General features: G+C 38.2%; 1 protein-coding gene across 5 annotated transcripts in view; it reads right to left on the bottom strand.

Moving 5' to 3' along the window:
* Positions 1–16,870, bottom strand: part of col11a1 (collagen type XI alpha 1 chain) — a 314,486-nt gene that overhangs the window by 38,038 nt on the left and 259,578 nt on the right. For all 5 annotated transcript variants that reach the window (XM_008109137.3, XM_016993104.2, XM_016993102.2 and 2 more), the window contains 7 exons: positions 15,795–15,848; positions 15,319–15,372; positions 15,176–15,229; positions 5,528–5,581; positions 1,860–1,967; positions 1,459–1,512; positions 527–580 (listed from right to left, as the gene is read on the bottom strand). In XM_008109137.3, coding sequence (XP_008107344.1) covers positions 527–580; positions 1,459–1,512; positions 1,860–1,967; positions 5,528–5,581; positions 15,176–15,229; positions 15,319–15,372; positions 15,795–15,848 — 432 coding nt within the window. The remainder of the gene's footprint in view (positions 1–526; positions 581–1,458; positions 1,513–1,859; positions 1,968–5,527; positions 5,582–15,175; positions 15,230–15,318; positions 15,373–15,794; positions 15,849–16,870) is intronic.

Genomic DNA, 16,870 nt, shown 5'->3' with positions numbered 1-16,870 from the left:
GAATAATAACATAGTAATTGTGTAGCTTGATTGGACTCCAGGTTGTTCCATATCACATATGACTTTCTGCAAGGTTCTATCTTATTGTACATTCACTAAATAATTGCACCAAAGCATCAATTCCAAAGTAATACTATCTTGTTCTAGGCAAGCAAGCCTGAACTTGGAAGTATCAAAATATTCTAACACTCAGAAAGACTGGGGGAAAATACAACAGAATGAATTACTTCTTCTGGTGCTTATTCATCCATGTTCCTCATTCCACAATGAGGAAAAAGTTAAAACCTGACAAGAAAATGTGACAATGCTAGGAAAATGTGTGCTCTTGGATACTTATATGATTCAGAAAATAATCGTATAATGTTTTAAAGCAGGCTATATCTAAAACATTATTTGAAGTACAGGTTGAAGTGCAGGAGTAAAGGAATGTCTGCAGGAAAACACTTGGTTTTCCTGCAGACATTCACCTTAACATTGAAGATGTGGGAGCATTATTACAGAGGAAAATCACAGAAACTCTACTTACAGGTTGGCCTGGGTCACCATCTTCACCTTTCTCTCCTCCTGTACCATCGGTCCCCTAGGGGAGGCAAAGCAAATAAAAGGAAAAAGAAAGTTCACCTTGTACAAAAGTCTAGGTGTGATAGAGTTGTTACAGACTGGACTGGGATTTGGGACTAGAATCTGCTTCAAATCTTTTCTCACGCACCAAAAGCACTAGGTGACCTTGAGCCAATATTTTTCTTTTTATCAGCCTCAGGATTGTTAATAACATGATTCAGGAAAAAGTTATAAGCTCTTAAATATAGATGAAAAACTTCTTTCAAGCTGACATGCGAAGTCAATTTCAGAGAGGTTCTTTGGATGTGCATGTGTATTCCAATGCACTAGAGGAAAGTTAAAAGAGTGTGGCCAAAAATATCAACCATACTGTGGTTGCTGGTGAGAAAAATGGGAGCACAACAGTTCTGCTCCATGCTCTAGCTGCCTATTATTTAAGATAAAGGAGAATAAAACCAGAACACTAAATAAATAAGATTGGAAGTATATTCTAAGGTGAAATGATGAAAGAAGGAAAACATCCGAAAGTAAGGTTTTAGATAGTTTCGGAATATGAAAGTGATATGGCATTTGGCAAGTTGGATGGAGGAAAGATAAACTGGCAACTGAAGTAAACAAGGCTTTGATAAAGCAGTTAAAGACATTTTGCTTTCATCCCAAAAAAATTTCAGGCTAGTCTGACTCAACATGGCATCAGAGTGATGACCAGTTGGATTATTTGCAATACACAGTAAGCTTTATTTAAAAAAAAAAAAACAGGCAGAGAGGGGAAAAGAAGTAGGTACTCCTATGAAAGCAGTCACCCTTGCTGTTTCTACAACAGTCTGATATATTCAGAGTATTACTTGGCCATAAAATAGATTTATACTTTCTTTCCTTTTTTAAAAAGATACTTACAGCTGGACCAGGTTCACCGGGGGGACCAGGGTCACCAGGAAAGCCAACAGGGCCCTAAACAAACAGACAATAAGATAAAGCTCATATTATCCAATAATGACAGATGCAGGTAACTTCAAATGATGACAGATCTAGCTCCTTCTTTGGAGGCTTTTAAGCAGAGGCTGGATGGCCATCTGTAGGGGGTGCTTTGAATGAGATTTTCCTGCTTCTTGCAGGGGGTTGGACTGGATGGCCCGTGAGGTCTCTTCCAACTCTACGATCCTATGATTATATGAAATAGATAAAATCTGGCTAAGATACACATTGCGGAAATAAATAACTCTCACTAGAAAATTTTGAAAAAGAATGAACCTATGGGACTACTGCACCTTAAATCAATAGCATTATACAATGTTTACCGGATTTCCTTTAGGTCCATCATCTCCTGGAGGTCCTTTAATACCAGGTGGTCCAGCTGCACCTGGTGGTCCAGCTTCACCTTTTTCACCTCTTTCTCCTTTTGGACCCTAAATGACAAACATAATTTCAGGTGAGAACATATGAACAACCTTTAGTTAGATTTTATTTACTATTGGACATTTTTGGTAGCAAATGCATTCTGAAAAACAATCTGTTCAATTCCAGAAGATCCACATCAGAATCAGTTAGTAAATTGTGTATTTTGGAGACGATACTCCCAATTACAAGCAAGTTTGGGATACAATTTGAAAGCAAATTATTAATAACAGAGAAATTAAACACAAGAGCACTGATATTGGTATTAGAAATAATGACAGGGAGGCATTTCACAAAAGGTATGCTGTTAGAACTCCATCATAGCGCTTCAGCCAAGTACAATAAATAGCTGCTGTGTATGTTCAAGTCATAGTAGAAAGAAATCTCAGTCAAGTAAACCTGGATCAGACATTTTTATATATATTACGCAGAGTTCTTTGATGCCACATTAGTTATAATGATGCTGTCCTGTAGATTTTTGTAGATTTTTTTATAATGTACTAGCTGTGCCCAGACACGCGTTGCTGTGGCTTACAGGAATCATTTGTTGACCAAGTGGAATAGCAGTGAATAGCCCTGCAGCCTCAAAGCCTGGCCGTTTTCTTCTTATGCGAATCCTTGTTTGATGAGCTGGAATACAATGGAATAGGCTTGCTGCTTGGAAGACTGGGTACTTGCGTTCTAGGGGAGTGGTTTTTTGGCCAATATGAATTGCACTGAATAGCCTTGCTGTTTCAAAGTCTGGCCGTTTTCTATATAGGGGCATCCTTCCTTGGGCAGATTGAATGGGACGGAGTAGCCTCGTGGCTTCAAAATATGAGGGTTTTCTATCTAGGGGAAATCTTGGTAGGCTGTTAGGAATGGTCGGAGTTGAAGTCCAAAACACCTGGAGGGCCCAAGTTTGCCCATGCCTGCCTTAAATGTTGGATCATGGTTTTACGTTTCTGAATCGATGTCCCTAACAGGTTAAGTATGAATTTTTGGAGACTTTCATGGCTGGAATCACTGGGTTGCTGTAAGTATTTTGGGCTGTATGGCCGTGTTCCAGTAGCATTCTCTCCTGATGTTTCGCCTGCATCCATGGCAGGCATCCTCAGAGGTTTGTTCAGAATGATTGGAAACATTGTGTACATAAAATTACCTTCATGCTATGTGAATAATAAAGATAAAGGTTTTCACCAACGTTAAGTCTAGTTGTGTCCAATTCTGGGGGGTCAGTGCTCATCTCCATTTCTGAGCCAAAGAGCTGGCATTGTCCATAGACACCTCCAAGGTAATGTGGCCTGCATGACTGCATGGAGTGTCGTTACCTTTCCGCCAGAGTGGTACCTATAGATCTATTCACATTTGCATGTTTTTGAACTGCTAGGTTGGCAGAAGCTGGGGCTGACAGCGGGAGCTCACTCCGCTCCCTGGATTCGAACTGCTGACCTTTTGGTCAACAAGTTCAGCAACTCGGCAGTTTAATCTGCTGTGCCACCTGGGGCTATGTGAATATATGGTGTATATGAAACATATCGTAAACCTCTGAACGAGCCTCTGAGGATGCCATTAGCCACGGGTGCAGGCAAAAAGTCAGGAGAGAATGCTACTGGAACATGGCCGTACAGCCCAAAAAACTCACAGCAACCCAGGTTGAGTATGCCTTATTTGTAATGCTATGATTTCTGGCATTTAAATTTGAATTGCACTGAATAGCCTCATTGCTTCAAAGCCTGGCCGCTTTCTATATAGGGGCATCTTTCTTTGGGCAGGTTGAATAGGATGGAATAGCCTCATGGCTTCAAAGCCTGGGGGTTTTCTATCTAGGGAAAATCTTGGTTGGCCAGGTTGAACAGCACTGAATAGCGTTGCTGCTTGCAAGCCTGGCTGCTTTCTACCTTGTGGAATTCTTGGTTGGCCAGGTTGAATAGAAATGAATAGTCTCGGTGCAGCAAGTATGAATGCTGCAATTAGTTACCAAGATTAGCATTGAATGGCTTTGCAGCTTCAAAGCTTGCCTGCTTCCTGCCTGGGGGAATCCTTTGTTGGGAGGTGTTCGCTGGCCCTGGTTGCTTCTTTTCTGGAATTTCCCTGTTTTCAGAGTGTTGCTCTTTATTTACTGTCCTGATTTTAGAGATTATATTGTTCTATATTATTATACCACAGTAATTATTATATATTATATTTATAATCTTATAGTATCTGCTTAGTACTGGATTATATGAGGCCCCTTCTACACAGCTGTATAAAATCACACTGAACTGGATTATATGGCAGTGTGGACTCAAAATAATCCAGTTCAAATCAGATACTGTGGATTATCCTACCTTGGCATTCTGGGTTATATAGGTGTGTGGTAGGGCCTTGAGTCTACACTGCCATATAATCCAGTTCAAATCAGATAATCTGTATTTTATAGTGTGCAAGAGGCCTGAGTGAACAGGCCCTGGGCGCCATTTCTGGCTGAGTGGGTTGCTAGGAGACGTAGTATGCGGCGCCTATCTTTCTAACTAGCAGCAAGGGGGAAAAAACAGTTCTTTCCCGTCCTTTAATTTGGGCTTAATTTTTCTAGTTTTTTTGTTTGAAAGACGTATTTTGGATGACTATGTCTTTTGTGGCCAAATTTGGTGTGACTGAGTTCAGTGGTTTTGTTGTTTACTCTATAGTAAAACGAACATTACATTTATATATATATCTAGATTTAAAATTCTTTGTCAAATGGTTCCAATGTTTCACCAACCAACAGATCTAAGTACTCCATAGGATGCGCCTGGAGAGTCAAAATGGTAGCAATGTGCTATAATGATATAGAGTGAAAGAGATCTAGACGCATGAATCAACCACAGACAGTAAATCCAGTCTGTAAATTGATTAAAATGAACCAGTTTCACTGCACAGTGCATATTGAAACCCCCTAAGAACTGATTTTTTGATTGCAGGTCAGAATCAAACTCAGGAATCACAGTATCCAGAAAATGAGTTTTTTCTCTCTCTCTCTTATTTTTTCAGCGAGCTGTGTTTCAGGGCACATTGGGAGTGTGTATTTTGTGGACACCCCACTCTCAAGTTGGCTTTGAACTGGATTATAGTGTCTATGTAGACCCAAACCCTCATTTCAAGTCAACAGGCTAGAAAATCCAATGGATTAAATAACCAGCTAGTGGTCTGGTAAGCAGACAGCTAATGAGAACCTAGGAACTGTGGTAGAATAAAGATTTGAAAAAAATAATCACACACCCAAATAAAATAAGGACAATCTACAGCACATAAGACGGAATGTCCAGACATTAGCTTTGAAAGGTCAGACAACCTTACCATGGACCTAACAGCCAACCAGCTTACATTTCAATAGAAACAAAATTGTGCAGTTGAAAGTATTTACACTATAAGGGCCCATGCATGGGTGAATTTGGTGAACAACATGGCAGGGTTGAGACAAGGGCCAAGGTTACCCAAGGACATGAGGAGAGAAGGCTTGGGCTTGTGGGAACCAAGCTGACCCCATTGTCAGCAGTCCTGACTTAACACAAAAGAATAAAGCATGGCATATAAATATCCTTACAATTGTATTTGCAGAACTGATACTTACACCTGTGCCAGCTTCTCCAGGAGGTCCAGGATTACCAGCTTCTCCAGGTTCACCCTAGAAGAAGACAAATTAAAGTAGTTGTTTTGACTTCCGTCTTTCTTATTAGAGAAAAATAAAACATTTTATTTTTTGCTTGAACTCTCTTCAAACAGAATTTTGTTATATTTTCTTTTTGAGTCTAGAAGTACATCCCTGCAAATTAGAAAATGCTAATAGAAAACTACTTTAAAGTGATTTAGTTTAATTGAAAATGATGTTAGGTGCTCAAACTAGGAAAGGAATCATAAACAAACAGAATGACAGTAAATGAAATAATATGCTAACAAATAATAAAATCTTCATTGCAGGTCTCAAAAGTAAACATTGCACTATTTATTGGTGATGATAGCTCTTTAGTAAACCAGATGGCTAGCAAGACATCCATAAAAATTCTCTGTGAAAGCAAAATTTAAACAGTATGAAATAAATGCTTAAGTTAATTTATTCTTCTCTTCAGCTCAGAATCCCACAAAATCTGAATATATCATTTCGGTAATGAGGAATGACGGGTGAGCTCTGCTCAGTTTGTTTTGAAATTAACTTGGTATTTATGAGCTTTCTTGCTATTTGTGAACATTCTTTCTGGTATCTGATAATTTTGCCTTGACTGATAATGTTGGTGTGCCTGAATACACTGTCAGTACTATCGTATACCATCACATTGGTACCTAGGAAGTGTTGTTTAATTTGATATCACCTGATTTTTGGGAGCTGTGCTAAACACAATTGCCACTATTTATGGCTCAGACACTGAGCCCAAAAACTAAGTTATTGAACATTCAATGTTTATCCCTAATCTGCTAACATCAATTACGCTTTAAAAGTTCTTATTTTAATAATTGGCAGCAGTTTTAATTCTTTTCATTTTAATTCATTCTTTATCCCTTTTATCATTAATTTTGTAAAATTTAATATACTAAAATCAATTCTATAATTGTGATGTAAAATCACTTTCTTTAAAGATATGGCATTGGCACATTTACAAGATCACTAAAGTTTCAAATCTCTGTTTGCACATTTACCTAGTTTATTCAACAGCTCAGTACTAGGAAATACAAAGCTTCAATTATTTTGTCATTGCATGAAAAAAATGAGGAATTTCAAAATGCCTCTTCCTGTTAGGAGGGATTTCAAGAGGTATGTGTATTTTTGATATTTTTTCTATTTTCTTTTCTTTTTTTGGGGGGGGGGGGGAGTTGTGCAAAAAAAATTCTCCAAAAAGTGCAAAATTGGGAGGAAATTTGGCAGGGACATGAAAATTCATTCAGCAAAGTGAGTTATTAAGGATTCTGCCAAAGACTTTGGGGGGTGTACAGAAGTATAAATCCACTTTTAAAAACATGTCTTGCTTGATTCTGCTATTTGGCACTCTCTGAATGAAGTATCAGTTTGAAAATACTGTGTTTTACAACAAAACAGAATACATTTGTAAGAAAAATACGCCCTATACTGATGAAAGTATGCATGATTATTTGTATTTGTGAATACTACACATATGTTGAGAAGAAACTACTGTAATATATGGAGAATATCTAATCTTAAAGCATAGCCAGACTGTAGACATTGTTAGACTGTAATTTCCTATCACCCCTCACCAATGGCTATGATGGTTATGATTTATGGGACCTGTAGTCCAACAACATCCTGTCTCAACTATTCCAGTTCTACGAAGGACAAAAATATGGGGGACTAAAGAAAGGGTCATTGAATTTCTTTATTATTACAGTAAAGTCTCACTTATCCAACATTCACTTATCCAACGTTCTGGATTTTTGTAGTCAATGTTTTCAATACATCGTGATATTTTGGTGCTAAATTCGTAAATACAGTGATTACTACGTAGCATTACTGCATATTGAACTACTTTTTCTGTCAAATTTTCTGTATAACATGATGATTTGGTGCTTAATTTGTAAAATCATAACCTAATTTGATGTTTAATAGGCTTCTTCTTAATCTCTCCTTATTATCCAACATATTTGCTTATTCAACGTTCTGCCGGCCCGTTTATGTTGGATAAGTGAGACTCTACTGTACTTATATTGATTACTTGAATCAACAGTGAATTAGACAAAAGTCAGTATTTTCAGGCTCCTACCTAAGTATTTTATTGTATAGTGTAAACCACTGGTCAACCAGGATAAAGACATGACTTATTACTAAAATAGCACTCTTGAACAATATCAATGGATGATGTTTCCATATGAATCCAGAAATCGAGTTCATCCTTTCTTGTTGCTTTATTGCAAAATAAAGGAAGTGATTGTGGTAGGGAATCATAGAAAGATGGGGCATCATCTGGGCTATTTCTGAACTCTGGATACACTACTGATTTGTGGGTTCACTCATCAAAGAGGCCTCTTCAGCTTCTATTTGGAAGTGGATAAAGAAAATAGGTTCCATATGATCAGGTGCACCACCAATTCATCCATGTGTTAGCTTGCATCCATCTCACATTTCATATATTGAACAAGAGCTTCTCCTCAATAGCTTAAAACTGTCCTTCCTTTCCCACTGCTTTAATTTCAAACACTTCTCTAAAAGAGTGTATTTGGGGGAATAGTTGGTTTCAAGTAGTTTATGTTTAAATGTAATGGAGACTCTTTATAGAGTTCTTACACTTATGGAGTCTGGAAACATTAATCATTTGGCAATCCACATATTTTTATAGCAGCTGTATTTTAGTGCTTTGGTATACACAGCAACATACTTAATAGAAGATGACAACACATTCCCATATACACAATAGTTGTGTACAAATGAAAAAGCAATGACAAAAACTGATCTTGAAACCTGGATCCTCTTATACATGAGTCAATGCTGGAACAGGGAACTGACATGAAGGCTATGACAAGAGGCAGAGGCAACGAGTTCCCATTCCTTGCCCAACCCAGAGAAAGAAAGGCATCCCTATTTCCTTCCTTGCTTCCGAGGCTGGAGAATGTGATGCAGTCACAATTTTGGGCACTTGAGTTGGAGTGGAATGGTAGTGACTGTTTTAATAAGGGCTCTGCAAAGAAATTGTGATGGTCATTCTGGAACATGGCTATACAACCTGGAAAACTTACAGGAACCCTGTGATGGCCATTTTTAATAGACACTTACTATAAAAACTTGTGTGCTCCTATTAAAATGACTACCATATTTCCATTTCACCTTAAGGTGTACCACATTTTTCAGGTTCTCCCATGTTATTTCTGAACGCTGCTCAGAAAGTGGGGTGAAGGGGAGGAAGTAGGAATATGGGAGGCCTGCCTTCTTTTCTTTGGGTTTGGGCAAAAGAGAGGTAATGGGGAGAGAGCTTCTCTCTTCTACCTCTTGTCACTGCCTTTGTGCTGTGTCTGTATTTATATAGTTGTAAAATTAGCAATGGAATTTGCACTCTTCTTCATCATAACCCCTCAAATAAAAAGATCATCTCCTTTAATATAGGTCTTCATAAATATGCTCACCCCATGCATTTCTAAAAGGAGAGGAAAATATTTGTTACATACCCCTAAGTTTTGCCCTTTACTTATCCATGAGTTAAAGAAAAATACATAAATTTGTCCCCCAAACATGCCCTTGATTTATACATAAAGTCAACTTATACATGAGTATATATGGTAGTTAAAATCGAATCACCAGAGAACATCAAGGTCTGAAGTGTTTAAAAGGACTTAAAAAAATTAGTTTCAATGACTGAATATTTTATTTCCACCGACCACATAGTTCTTCATACTCTCTCAGTCAACAATAGTCAGCCATAGTGACCACAAAGTTGACAAAATGTTCTTCCACTTCTTTACAATAGACTGCAAATTGTATTATCTAGGATGCAGTACAAGCCTGGAGGAACTTTAAGGTAAAACATGCTTTCACAAAAATTTGCTCCAAAAATGGAGATGAGAAGCAGAAATATTATGTGTTTTCATGGTATGAGGAATGCAGTCTGAGCAGCTTTTGACTCTAAATTGTGTGGAAATTCAGATGAGGAAAAACACCATCCATTGTATTTTTGCATAGATTCTAAACTTATATAATGTGCTTGTTGTGATAGGTAAGTGCCATGACCCAGGCCTGTAGCGAGGGGGGGGGGGGGGGGTTTAGGGGTTCAAACCCCCCCCCCCCCCGAAATTTTTCAGGTTATAAAAAAAAACCTGGTTTACTCATGAATTTTAACAGGTTAACCAAATCCCCATGCTAAATCTATGAGACACAAAACATTGAGTCCTTCCAGGCACTAACTCAAGCAGATATTGACAGGTTTGTAGCGGGTGTGGGGGGTGTTAGGGGTTCAACCCCCCCCCCCCCCCGAAATTTTCAAACCCCCCCCCCCCCCGAAATTTTTTTCTGGCTACGGCCCTGCCATGACCCTACACCTAGTCCCTTCATCATCTCTGATAATTAATTGGTTTGTTTTTTCTAGACTTTCTCAGAAGCTTTTTGGTCTTCCCAAGCATTCCCCAAAAAGCCTTAGTGTTTTTTCTCATTCTTCATCTCCCTAAGCAAACTTTATTTTGCTATTGTGGGTTGTTATGTGTGTCATTGAACTGGGAGTAGCAATAGTTGTCTGTAATAAGAAGGACTTTGTGGCCCCAATTCAGAAGCCGGAATCCTCGTGAGCATTCTTTGCTATACAGAATTGTTCTATCCAATGCCTCCTTTTGGGACAATATCACTACTTATTAATAAAGTTTAGTTGCAAAGTTTGATGATTTGGTATGATGACATCTAGTATAATTAGCTCACAATCCATTTCTCTCAGAAGGGGGAAAAGATGACTCTCTTTCATAAAGCTATCATGATATATTTATGGTTTCTGCACTGCTCATCTCTGAACCTCAGTATTGATCAGTAAGTGATTTATTCTAACAGGTAAGTAGGAAAATGATGAAGCATTGGGAATGATTCTATTAAGAGAATAGTTTGAACACATTGGTTCGGAGTCTCTGATTTGTTTTGACATGATGCTAATAGAAGAGAAGTTTTCCCTGAAGAGAATCTATACAAATAATGGGGAGAGAGGACGGAAAGTTACTCTGAACCAAAGTTTTGTGACAGATGTCAACACTAGTGGAACATATCATTAAAAAAGATTGTAAGAAGAAAGGATAACCTTGGGTATGGTAAGGTGAACTGCAGGTTATTTTACTGGATTGAAAAAAGGAAATAAAAAAGGCAGGCATCCAACATAAGCAGATGCACCTTCACTTGCAGAGAAAAGTAAAGCACCCGAAGGCTCTGTGACACCCAACTGCCTACATTTCTGAGTGTGATTAAGAAGTGCTCCATGACAAATCCAAATTATTTTGACTCACCTGTGATTTCAGACAATGTTTCTGAACTTAGAGCTTTGACAGATTTGTACCTGGAGGGATAGAAGCTGTGTAGTAGTGCATTAAAAGAATGTGGGAAGAACTCAGTATGTTTAAGAAGAAAAATAATTTAGAGAGGACTTCAACTGTGTGGAGTGCAAAGAGGAAAGTTCAAGAGGTCCCACTTTTTTTTAGTTAACCGTTAGGTCAAAATCCAAAAGCCGGACTAGAATAGCTATCTTGTTTGTCTTGCTGTGTCAAACCTTCACACCAAACAAACAGAGCTCCGTGAGTTTAGGTAACCACTTACTTGTGAATGTTTACAAAAATAATGAAATTACAGCGGCAGAATTGCATAATTTTCAGTTTCCAAAAGGGCAGCCATATGATCAATTGACTGCGTCAATATCACTTCTCACGTCATTAAAGTACCTAAGGTTGACATGCAACAGATTTTTTAATTAAAAAAAATAAAAAATATTATTGTATGTATTTTCAGACCTTGGCTTATTTCATCAGAAATATGAAATGTTATCCAGAATTTCAGGTACAAACTCACAGGTACGTAATGAACCTAAAAAGTTCACGCTACATTATATCTGCCAGTTTTTAAGATAATTTTTACTCTGGTATACTTCTATTAGCACTGAACTGCTTTTGATCTATCACTTTGTCATTATTTATGTTATACTATGAGGCTATTTTTCAATTTAAAGCTTGATTAGCTTTCAACACTGTGGTACTTTAATTTGCTTAAGCCACAGTACTACCTGAGTCCTCTGCACTTCGAAATGTTTCAGAGAATTTGCTTATGGTCCAATAACAGGAATAAATGTAAAAATCTGGCAAATGTGATAACACTGAAATGCAGATTGTTACTCAAGTTTTTGAGAACTGATAATTAAAAATCTAGCTGTGTTCTATATTCTTAATACGCTTTTGCTTATATTGTTGCTTACATTAGGAGCCTCCGATGGCCTAGGGGATAAAAGCCTCGTGACTTGAAGGTTGGGTTGCTGACCTGAAAGCTGCCAGGTTCGAATCCCACCTGGGGAGAGCGCGGATGAGCTCCCTCTATCAGCTCCAGCTCCGTTTGGGGACATGAAAGAAGCCTCCCACAAGGATGGTAAAACACCAAAAACATCCAGGCGTCCCCTGGGCAACGTCCTTGCAGGCGGCCAATTCTCTTACTCCAGAAGCAACTCTTATTGCTCCTGACGCGAGAAAAAAAAAGTTGCTTACATTGTATGGTGTGTGTGTGTGTGTAATTTTGCTTAACTAAAAAAAAACACAATGAATGTAAGAGCTTTCTTTCCCCTCACAATTGGTCAAAAATAAATCTCTCATGACTGCTAATTGACTTAGTGTTTCAAGGAAAATAGCAAAATATTTCAAATAGGAGCAATATGGGTTCAGTTGAAACTTGTGTGAAATATTCACAGGAAGACAGAACTTTTAAACCAGTTTTAATTTTAGTACAGGCAGTCCCCAAGTTACAAAGAAGACAAATTCTGTAGGTTTGTTGTTAAGCTGAATTTGTTTGCAAGTTGGAACAAGTGCATTTTTAAATGTAACCCCAGTCAAATAGATAGATAGATAGCATAGGGAAGGGTTACCATGCCTGTAGTGTTTGTTTTGCTGTCTGTGCCCCTGTTTAGAAGATTTCATTGTACTTTCTGTCCCTGTGATAATTGGATTTTGAAAATATTGACTTGTGGAAACAAGGATTGGTGTGATAGTGCTTTAATGGAGACACCATTTCCCCATGATAACTCTTGCAGGAGTGAATTTCTCTTCCTAGGTGTAGATTTCTCTCACTTCCTGTTGTCTCAGTCCCATACTTAATGTGTGTCATTTGTAAGTCAGACATTTGTAACTCAGGTACTTCCTGTACAGAAGTGAAACTGACGCTCACACGGTCATAATGTTATGATATTTATTTATTTATTGACTGCAGAGAACTGCTATCCCATTCTAAGATTAGCAGGAATTGCACGGTAGGTGCAGGATGAGGGGGTGTAATTTCCCTTGGAGCAATACATGTTCTGATATTGATAGAGGATGATGGAGTTTACAGTCTAACATATCTGAAGAGTGATTGATTTTGAAAGGGGTAATAATTTGCCCTGAGCACATTGGCAACTCTTATGGATCTTGAGGAGCAACAATTATTCCAAAATGGGGCATAGGGAATGACTTTGTTACAGGTTTTCACTTTCCCCTGAGGCTATTTAAAGCACAGAGCATGCCTTTTTAAAACCAGAAAGTTAATGAGATAAACTCCTGGTTCTGAAATAGATTTGTCCTCATTCAAACTGGCCCTGTGTGTGTGTGTTGAAATTGCTTGCAGGGGGCATTTTTATAAAGGAAAATATCAAGAATTTTACATACTGAATGAGTTGTGAGAGTGTTCTCATGGGCACAACAACAGCCTTTAAGAGTTGCTTGTTACTCATGGTGTACAGACGTAAGGTAAAGGTAAAGGTTTCCCCTGACATTAAGTCCAGTCGTGACCGACTCTGGAGATTGGTGCTCATCTCCATTTCTAAGCTGAAGAGCCGGCGTTGTCCATAGACATCTCCAGGTCATGTGGCCGGAATTACTGCATGGAGCGCTGTTACCTTCCCACTGGAGCGGTACCTATTGATCTACTCACATTTGCATGTTTTTGAACTGCTAGGTTGGCAGGAGCTGGGGCTAACAGCGGACACTCATTCTGCTCCCGGGATTTGAACCTGGGACCTTTTGGTCCGCAAGTTCAGCAGCTCAGCGCTTTGACTCAGTTTGCCACCAGGGGCCCCTATACAGAAGTGTACTTCAATCTTGAATTTGCTACGAGTTGACCTGGTTGCCTCCCCCCCCCAACACACACACAGATTAATGTTGGTCCCCTCTGGACAATATTTTTGACATGCCAAACTTGTGCTGAAAAGATTTTGCCATGCCATTTTAACATGGCAAGGTGTTCTCATTGAAGCAGCTCCCTGAAGCTACCCTGTTTCCCAGACTGGACAGAAAAGCAATATTCCTGATAAGCATGCTCTATTGCAGCTAATGCAACTAAAAATAGAATGACTGATGACTGTGTGAGTAACACAAAAAGTAACAATTGCCAAGACAAAACACTTGCAGATTTCCCTGCTGCAGTAGGAAGAAAACTTCCATCACTATATGTAAGATGCTGGAAGAAAAGGAACCTGGGGGAAATGTCTTGTGTGTTGCTCTAGGAATCCACAGGTGAGAAATTGTCTCATTTTTTCCAGTGCTTTCACAATGCATTTTCTTCATTTCAGTTTGGATCACAGCAATAAGGGCAATGAAGGGCTTTAAGGAAGTGGCTGATCTACATTATTACCTGCTGCAAGATTTTTGTCTCTAAAGGCTGTTAATGCTAAAGAAAATGTACCATTTTGTACTGCCTAGAAAAGATGTGCACTGACAGCAGTTTCCTCGAAGACAGCCTAAATAGAGAGATATTTCCCTTAAATACAGTTATGGTCATGGACCTTCTATGGAAAGTGCTGTGTTTTTGCCCATAGTCTGTTTATTGCCTAGAATGTCTGCATTGTGCAATCTTTAAACCAAGAAAAAACCACAAAGAATGAACCTTATTTCTCAGTGGCTCACCTAAAAAGCTTCCAGTAGTGACCCGTTGTGTCACAGTACATTTATTCTCCTAAACAGCAACAAATATCAAGTCCACACTAGTTCAGATCTGGATGTCTATGTGGAAATGTTTGGGAAGAAGGCAGGGAAAGAAATGTCTTGTGCTCTACAGAATGGAGAATTCACTTTCAGCACAAATGAAGGGTCAGGCCATTAACACTGACTTACTAGAATGAAAAATAGCAGGGACTAAGAAAACAGAGCCAGCAATTGAGCAACGAGAAAGGGAAGCTATATAACTGAGCATAAGGCTATCCTGCTTGACAGCTAAGTAATACTGCTGGGAAGAATTTTCTATTTATCTTTGGTGTCTTCACTTTGCCTTGTCTTACATAACTCTAGTTGGTACCACTGAAAACTTTGAATAGCCTCTGGAGAATGAAAACAGTAGAAACAACCAGTTTCTGGGCCTTCTATATTTATCTTCACTCATGGAATCTCTGCTACTTTTATTTTGAATTATGAGTTTGCATTACAGTCTTCTACACATTCCCAACATTTTCTCTTCAGTCCTTAGTTACCAACAAGGATTTTGGGATATAAAAATAAGTCAGCTGAGTAGAATACAGACACACTCCTACACCATAAGCATGCTAATGACTGAAATTGTTGACATGCTTGTGGTTGTCACAGTTAACTTGCTTACCTTTTCACCGACACCTCCAACAGAGCCAACTGAACCTGGAGGACCTTGAGGACCCTAACAGGATAAAAAAAAAACCTTAGTTGGAGCATGTGCTGCTTGTTTATTAACAAATGTAAAAACCATTAGAAGGAGGTGTTTCTTACATCAGCTCCATTTGGACCCTGAGGACCTCTTGGACCAGGGGGACCAGGAGGACCCTGTATGACACAAAAACATCAAAAGCAATCAATTAATAAATTAATATTATTAATATGTAATAGATTGTTTGACAGAAATAAATAGACTAGGAGCTTCCAGTACATGGAAAATGTAATCACAATTACAATGCATGTGCTAATGATGGTATTAGTCCTAGTTGTGTGTTTAAGTTTTTAAATTTAATAAATGAGGAAAAAACCTGAATTTACATGAAACATCCTCCCTGCAAAGACAATATTGGCTGGTTTCTTAACTAACTTCAACCCCCAGGACCATTTTAACTTTTCTGAAAGTTTATAACCAAGGGACAACCTTTTGACTAAGGGAAAAAGCAATTATCATATGGGAAGATATGCCTCCCATTTTGAGTAATTCACTCAGTAGTATCTAAGTATGGAGGGCTGGGTGAAGTGGAACTCACCATTGGACCAACATCACCATTTTCACCTTTTTCACCTGGTGGTCCAGGAAGACCCTAGTGATAGAAAAAAAACATAGCAAATTATTTTATATTAAGATCTAATAAATTACTATGCAATCACCAAATAGACCATCTTTACATGTACGTGTGTGTGTGTGTGTGTGTGTGTGTGTGTGTGTGTGTATACACATACATACACACATACATACATATATATATTCCTGCAGATCTTAGGTAGTTTGCATTTATTTCTTGTATTTACAGGGCAGCTTACAGTACCTAACAAATACAAAAATGAAAATCTCATAAAAATTGAAAATATTAAACACTAAAAATACTACTAAAACATTAAGGTGCATTTATCATCATAATTCATTTTTATATTAAAAATATGCAGGAAAAATGGCTTTATCTGAAGAGACAACAAGGATGGTGCTAGGCTAAACTCTCTGCTAATGTTCATAACTGACATTCTGTTAAAAAAAGGGGGGCCTCTCTCTGATGGTTACTTGAATTTATTTGGAAGGAACAAACTACTTGAACATTGCTTGAGTTTGAAAGCATTTAATTCTTTATCTGTGAATCATGATGGTGTGTGGCAGTTAAAGAAAGTATTGTTAAAATTAGCAGAATAAAAAGTTAAAAAGCAAATAATCCACCATAAAATTGAAACCAGTTAAACAAATTATTAAACAATGACAAATAGATGTCTAGTGCATCATGCAAGGCCTTGTTTCCAATAAAAATCAAGAACTGTGAGCAGCATAAGACTTCTCTGTTGGTCTCTAAATGTCTGTATGATCATTCATTGTTTCCTTATTTGTGTGTTAGCATAACTTGAGGTCTGGGCCTCTTTTCACACAATATTGATAGTGCTATGAGTCTGATTTGACTGCTGTAGAGGAATCCTATAGAATCCTGGGTTGTGTAATTTGAAGAAGCACTAATGCTCTTTCTAGTGGAGAATTCAATATGTCCCTAAACTGCAAATCCCAAGATTCCTAAGTATTGAACCCGGATTGTTAAAGTGGAATTATAGGCGTATAATTGTACACTGTGAGATGACACCATCATTC

Source organism: Anolis carolinensis, chromosome 4 (genome assembly GCF_035594765.1).
Source record: "Anolis carolinensis isolate JA03-04 chromosome 4, rAnoCar3.1.pri, whole genome shotgun sequence".
NCBI lineage: Eukaryota > Metazoa > Chordata > Lepidosauria > Squamata > Dactyloidae > Anolis > Anolis carolinensis.
This window is presented reverse-complemented; position numbering and strand designations above follow the sequence as displayed.